The sequence below is a fragment of the Arachis hypogaea genome, chromosome 14, assembly GCF_003086295.3.
Source record: "Arachis hypogaea cultivar Tifrunner chromosome 14, arahy.Tifrunner.gnm2.J5K5, whole genome shotgun sequence".
In the NCBI taxonomy this organism is placed as follows: domain Eukaryota; kingdom Viridiplantae; phylum Streptophyta; class Magnoliopsida; order Fabales; family Fabaceae; genus Arachis; species Arachis hypogaea.
The window spans coordinates 100,881,876-100,889,698 of record NC_092049.1 but is presented as its reverse complement, the minus strand read 5'-3'; the positions used below and the strand labels follow the sequence as shown (position 1 = coordinate 100,889,698).

The window sequence follows — 7,823 nt, the reverse complement described above, 5'->3', positions numbered from 1 at the left end:
CTGGCCCCGTCGACGGGCTACCTCATCCTCCTGCAACATGGTGGTGATCTCATCCAGGAAATGTGATCCACCGAAATCCGCGTCAATCCCATCACCGGCAAGAAACTCTGAAAACGTCAAACCCGGAATCACCCATGGCGTATTCTCCTGAGGTGTCTGGTCGTCAGCGGGAACACCAACGAAGTAATCTCCGAGCATCCCCTCTCCAAGCCCAGTGTCAGCATGGGTCGATGGATCTCCCATATCGGATCCATACCACTCTCCACCTTGTCCGCCATGAGGGGGCCTAACATCCCCCCTGGAGCTCCTCCTCCAGCTGCATGATCACCACGATCAAGGCTATCCTACCTAGGAGCAGCCCCTCTCCTCCTGCCTCGACCCCCTCGTCGTCGACCACCGTCCCTACCGGCCTCATCGCCCTCCTCCATAGCCTGGTCCAGCCATCTCCAATCACGCTGGCTACGACGTGTCCCGACTCGAGCTCTCCTCTCAACCCGGCGCCTGTCAGGAACGTCGTCAACTCGGTCCATATCTGGAACTCGGCCGGCACCCCTCTGCGTCCCCTCAACCGGAATAGGAATACCCCTCGGATCCCCCAAGTACAACTCACGTGACAAGAACCTCTTTCCATGCTGATGCCACCATGCCAAGAACTCATGTGAGGGTCCCGGGTCATCAACAACATCGAACCGTAACACGTGATCTGCACGTGTCTCCCAGTGAAGATGCCAATGTTGTAAATGGGACGGTAACCAACGGTCACCACCTCTCTCGTCCATCGACATCAAGAAGTCGATGTTCAGGGCGGGATGTGGGGGAGGCTGTACGCCGCTGAACTGCGGTAAAACTCTATCAACCTGATGCCACTCAACCACCGCAAAATATATCAGGGAGGTCACACACCACCATAACATCATATGCCGAGGCTCCAACACCTCCGGATGGACAACCTGGAGGACGTCGGGTGTGCTGTAGGGCATCCATATGAACTGAAAGAAGCAAATCAAATCCATTTGACAAATTTGTTAAACCATATAAAGCGAAAGAAGTCGATACTACACATATGAGCTTAGTTTACTTACATCCCGAGCCTGTAACAAGTCGATCCTCAGCCGAGCCATCTGCACCCGAGGTCCCTTCTTGCTAATCCCAAGATTGTATCCTGACCACCTGAATGGGAAATTAAACATAGTTTTGCATTCATGAATGATTGTAAAAGGTATAAATTTGCATGCGGAATTGAAAAAACATAAAATAAGGATACATAGTACAGTAAGATAGTGGTACCTCGAGGCAAGGGGCCAGCTAAACGCATCATACCCAGCCGGCCTAAAACCAGGAAACCGCCAGAAGATCCAAGACTGAAGTAACTGTAACGGCCCAGCTAACTTCACGACATGTCGGTTGGCCACTCGGCACATGCACCGATACAACCATGCTAGTGCCGCCGACCCCCAGCTATAGCCACCCATCTCCTCAAGCCGAGCCACAAACGGTAACCATCTGATGTGTATACGATTGCCAGACTTGTCGGCAAACAGCTGGGTGCCCAACAACATCATGATGTACGCACGGGCAAAGCGCCTGACCGTCTCCTCATCTGCCCCCTCGGGGCACTCTCCAAAGGTCTCCCGGAACCAGGTGCAGTTCACTACAAACTTCTGTATCTGGTTCGCGGGAGGTAACACACCGGGCAACTCATGGAACCACTGCCAAGCTTGCCTGCCACCCTCTATGTATACGTGGAAGTCTGTCAGGCAACCACTGACGTAACGTCCATCTACCGGCAAGCCCAACTGATACGCGACGTCCTGAAATGTGATGGTGCACTCTCCGAACAGCATGTGGAACGTGTGCGTCTCCAGATGCTACCGCTCCACGAAGGCACTCACAAGGGGCTCGTCTAGTGATAGCACGGAAACTTGTCTCTCAACAATTTTCCTTTGACAAGTATACCGAATTGTCGTCAAGTAAAAACTCACAATAGATTGAGGTCGAATCCCACAGGGATTGATTGGTCAATCAACTTTAATTAGAGGAATGTTCTAGTTGAGCGAAGCAGAATTTGATTTGAGAATTGCAGAAAATTAAATAGCGGAAAAGTAAATAGCAGAAAATGTAAATTGCTGGAAATAAAGAGCTGAATGTAAATGGCAGAAAGTAAATTGCAGAATCTTAAATGGGAATGGGGAAGATGCTCATAAAAGTAAATTGCAGAAATTAAAGAGAATGGGTAAGATCAGAAGTGGGCCTCGGAAGTGGATTTATGCATCAATTACTTACTTCTGTAAACCCTAGTAACTAGTTTAGTATAAATAGGACTTTTTACTATTGAGTTTTCATCTTTAGTTTCATCTTCAGATCATCTTTGGATTATCTTTTGATCTATTGATCACGTTTGGGGGCTGGCCATTCGGCCATGCCTGAACCTTCATTACTTATGTATTTACAATGGTAGAGTTTCTGCACTCCATAGATTAAGGTGTGGAGCTCTGCTGTTCCTCATGATTTAATGCAAAGTACTACTGTTTTTCTATTCAATTCAACTTATTCCGCTTCTAAGATATCCATTCGCACCCAAGAACATGATGAATGTGATGATTATGTGACGCTCATCATCATTCTCACTTATGAACGCGTGCCTGACAAACACTTCCGTTCTACATGCAAACAAGCTAGAATGAGTATCTCTTAGATATCTAATACAGGGGACCGAGTCCGAGATATTAGAATCTTCATGGTATAAGTTAGAACCCATGGATGGTCATTCCTGAGATCCGGAAAGTCTAAACCTTGTCTGTGATATTCCGAGTAGGATCTAGGAAGGGATGGCTGTGACGAACTTTAAACTCGCGAGTGCTGGGCGTAGTGACAGACGCAAAAGGAGGGTGAATCCGATTCCAGTATGATCGAGAACCTCCAGATGATTAGTCGTGCCGTGACAGAGCATTTGGACCTTTTTCACAGAGAGGATGGGATGTAGCCATTGACAACAGTGATGCCCTATATAAAGCTTGCCATGGAAAGGAGTAGGACTGGTTGGATGAAGACAGCAGGAAAGCAGAGGTTCAGAGGAACGAAAGCATCTCTATACGCTTATCTAAAATTCTCACCAATGAATTACATAAGTATTTCTATCTTTATTTTCTGTTTATTTATTATTATTATTCGAAAACTCCATAACCATTTGATATCCGCCTGACTGAGATTTACAAGATGACCATAGTTTGCTTCATACCGACAATCTTCGTGGGATCGACCCTTACTCACGTAAGGTTTTATTACTTGGACGACCCAGTGCACTTGCTGGTTAGTTGTATCGAAGTTGTGACAAATTATGAATTAAGATTAGAGCACCAAGTTTTTGGAGCCATTACCAGGGATCACAATTTCGTGTACCACAGAGAAAGTAAAATATTACAGAGAATAGTTCTCAAAATTCCTCACTCCCCCAAGCTACTTTCTAATTCAAAACTACCCCTATATATATTACTCTTCTGATCTTCTAGTTGATTCTTCAAGTCTTGGATATGGGCCTTTGGATCTTGAGTTTGAAGCAGTTATCTTCCGCAGTGGGCTTAGCTTTACTTGCAGAGAGAAAGTGTGAAGTAGGCAGGGTCTTTAGCTCAGGACGTTAGTGTCGTTAACGTTAAGTGAGAGTGTGGGTTCGAGAACGTTAGTGACAATCACCTTTTTCACTAACGTTCCTCACCCAGGGATGATCCACGTTAACTTCAACGTTAGTGGCATCAACGTGACCACTAACGTTGCCTCTTGATCCTTCGCACACGTTATTGGGACTCACCTTTTCCAATAACGTTGAGAGTCCTCCCTCCCCCTACGTTAGAGTTCACGTTAACTTAGTTAACGTGGCTCTTAACGTAGGCTTGCCAATTCTTCGAGAACGTTAGTGACACTTACCTTTGTCACTAACGTTCCAAGGTGCCCCTACTTCCCACGTTAGAGTCCACATTAAGTAAGTTAACGTGGCTTCTAACGTGGTAATGATAGCCATCTCCAACGTTAGTGAGAAAGGAGAATGTCACTAACGTTGGCTCATCATCCTATCCTCAACATTAGCTTCCACGTTAACTAAGTTAACGTGGGAGTTAACGTGGCTCATTGTGGCTCATTCCAACGTTAGTGGCAAAGGTAAGTGTCACTAACGTTAGCGATCACTTGCTTTCTCCATGTTAGCTTCCACGTTAACTAAGTTAACGTGGCAACTAACGTGGCTCCTTGTAGCTTGGCCAACGTTAGTGACAAAGGTGAGTGTCACTAACGTTGGCTTCTCTTTTGCTTCCCAACGTTAGAGTCCACGTTAACTGAGTTAACGTGGCTCTTAACGTGGCCACTTATGAGCTTGGTCCAACGTTAGTGACAAAGGTGAGTGTCACTAACGTTGGCCTTATTTCTTTCTTCCACATTAGAGTTCACGTTAACTTAGTTAACGTGACTCTTAACGTGGGCTATGATGACTTTCGAGGACGTTATTGGCGATTACTTTTCTCATTAACGTTGCAAGAAGTTAACGTGACTCTTAACGTGGGCTATGATGACTTTCGAAGACGTTATTGGCGATTACTTTTCTCATTAACGTTGCAAGCTAGCTCCCATTCCACGTTGGTGGTCACATTAGTTAGACTAACATGGCTGCTAACGTGGCTCTTTCTTGCTTCTTTTGTCCTGAAATCAAGCAATACAGTGCATCAAAGTTCTAATCCACATCATGAGACATGCATCATCCAATTTGTCATCTAATTCATGCAAAATTCTCATGAAATCATGTAAAGTGCTCAATGTATGCTTGAATCAAGATGTAAGTGAAATTCTACCCAAAACTTGCTTATTTCCTAAGAAAATGCATGAAACTACCCTAAAACAGTAAAGAAAAGGTCAGTGAAACTGGCCAAAATGCTCTGGCATCACAACTCCAAACTTAAAGCTTGCTTGTCCCTAAGCAAGTACTGGAACAAGAGAATGATGAATGAAATGCCAAGAGAAATGAGTCATTATTGTGAAAGTCATGTCCTTGGTTTTATGGTGGTTTCATGCATAGTAACTTAGGTTCATTCCTTCACTGGCTTTCAGACCTTTATCATGTCCTGGAATACTCACTTAATTGCACCCTATGAGACTCTTATTCATTGATCCTTTTATTGTTTTCTGGGCTTATTTGTGTTCTTAGGCTAAGTGCTCTGTGAGGGGGCGACTCTTTAAGATAAGCTTTCAGCCAGCACTCCCGAACCAGTTGGTTCAAGGTGCTAGGTGTTAAGACACCCCTAAGGACTTACTCCCTCAAGTCTCTTTCCCCCATACATACACACCACAGGCACATGGTTTGTTTATTTTCTTTCTTGAGACCTTGGTGTCCAGCACCTCTTTGGGTTACTAAATATTCTGTAGCAAGATTGCTCTTGATAGTGGACTTTCAGCTGATAATCCCGGGTTAGTTAACCCAAGTTACCAAGTGATGAAGCACTCCTACGAACTTATTCATCCAAGCAGATCCTTGGTATAGGAGCACCACAGACACATCTCTCAAGTTTCAAACCCTTGGTGCCTAGCCTTATTCTTTATTAACTTTTCTTTCTTTTTCAACTCTTATTGTCCTTTTCCCTTTTTCTTATTAGGATCTTGTTATTTAGCTAGTCTCATGGGGTGTGTTTCAAGCATATGATTCAAGACAGATAGTTGTCTTCCCACCCTTGTTGGTGAGCCAACTTAGTTAACTTATGACCACATCACACACTAAGGAACTTACTCCACAATATGAACTCCACTCTGGTCTTTGATAACAAACATTCTCTTTTTATTTGATTCAAAAGGAGACAAGCAACACAATAAGCAGGATGGAATTAAAAACAAACAACTTGACTAGTAATCATAGACCTAGGCAAGTAGAATACTAAAAACATAATTGAAAATCCTAAACTATCATGGAAGCATGTCCTATTTCATACATGATTTTTCTTATTTAATGCTTGAAAAAGATGGAACAGATAAGGAACTCCACCACCTTTTACTCATGGGATTGCCCATGCTCTCCCTCTTGCTTGTCCTCTTTGTGTCTACTTGTGCTTCCTTGCATCCGTGCTAGTCTGGCTCTTTTCCAGTCCTCAAGTGCCTTCTTTACCGATTCATGACTCTTCTCCACTGATGAGCGGATAATTTACACGTTTTTTGGCATTGTTTTTAGTATGTTTTTAGTAGGATCTAGTTACTTTTAGGGATATTTTTATTAGTTTTTATGTTAAATTCACATTTCTGGACTTTACTATGAGTTTGTGTGTTTTTCTGTGATTTCAGGTATTTTATGGCTGAAATTGAGGGACTTGAGCAAAAATCAGATTCAGAGGTTGAAGAAGGACTGCTGATGCTGTTGGATTCTGACCTCCCTGCATTCAAAGTGGAATTTCTGGAGCTACAGAACTCCAAATGGCGCGCTTCCAATTGCGTTGGAAAGTAGACATCCAGGGCTTTCCAGAAGTATATAATAGTCCATACTTTGCCTAAGTTTAGATGACGCAAAAGGGCGTTGAACTCCAGTTCTACGCTGCAGTCTGGAGTTAAACGCCAGAAACACGTCACGAACCAGAGTTGAACGCCAAAAACACGTTACAACTTGGTGTTCAACTCCAAAAGAAGCCTTTGCACGTGTAAACTTCAAGCTCAGCCCAAGCACACACCAAGTGGGCCCCGGAAGTGGATTTATGCATCAATTACTTACTTCTGTAAACCCTAGTAACTAGTTTAGTATAAATAGGACCTTTTACTATTGTATTTTCATCTTTAGTTTCATCTTCGGATCATCTTTGGATTATCTTTTGATCTATTGATCACGTTTGGGGGCTGGCCATTCGGCCATGCCTGAACCTTCATTACTTATGTATTTACAACGGTAGAGTTTCTGCACTCCATAGATTAAGGTGTGGAGCTCTGCTGTTCCTCATGATTTAATACAAAGTACTACTGTTTTTCCATTCGATTCAACTTATTCTGCTTCTAAGATATCCATTCGCACCCAAGAACATGATGAATATGATGATTATGTGACGCTCATCATCATTCTCACTTATGAACGCGTGCCTGACAAACACTTCCGTTCTACATGCAAACAAGCTAGAATGAGTATCTCTTAGATATCTAATATAGGGGACCGAGTCCGAGATATTAGAATCTTTGTGGTATAAGTTAGAACCCATGGATGGTCATTCCTGAGATCCGGAAAGTCTAAACCTTATCTGTGGTATTCCGAGTAGGATCTGGAAAGGGATGGCTGTGACGAACTTCAAACTCACGAGTGCTGGGCGTAGCGACAGACGCAAAAGGAGGGTAAACCCTATTCCAGTATGATCGAGAACCTCTAGATGATTAGCCATGCCGTGACAGAGCATTTGGACCTTTTTCACAAAGAGGATGGGATGTAGTCATTGACAACGGTGATGTCCTATATAAAGCTTGCCATGGAAAGGAGTAGGAAGGATTGGATGAAGACAGCAGGAAAGCAGAGGTTCAGAGGAACGAAAGCATCTCTATACACTTATCTGAAATTCTCACCAATGAATTACATAAGTATTTCTATCTTTATTTTCTGTTTATTTATTATTTTTATTCAAAAACTCCATAACCATTTGATATCCGCATGACTGAGATTTACAAGGTGACCATAGCTTGCTTCATACCAACAATCTCCGTGGGATCGACCCTTACTCATGTAAGGTTTTATTACTTGGACGACCCAGTGCACTTGCTGGTTAGTTGTATCGAAGTTGTGACAAATTATGAATTAAGATTAGAGCACCAAGTTTTTTGAGCCATTA

At 43.5% G+C, this 7,823-nt stretch overlaps 1 protein-coding gene across 1 annotated transcript; it reads right to left on the bottom strand.

Annotated features, from left to right (window-relative positions):
* Positions 1-344: 344 nt before the first annotated feature.
* On the bottom strand, positions 345-1,844 carry LOC140178638 (serine/threonine-protein phosphatase 7 long form homolog). The gene is made up of 4 exons (XM_072215845.1): positions 1,585-1,844; positions 1,288-1,503; positions 1,083-1,170; positions 345-989 (listed from the first exon to the last, which is right to left on the bottom strand). The coding sequence occupies exons 1-4, from the start codon at positions 1,842-1,844 to the stop codon at positions 345-347; spliced, it is 1,209 nt and encodes a 402-aa protein (XP_072071946.1).
* Between the last annotated feature and the right edge of the window lie 5,979 nt (positions 1,845-7,823).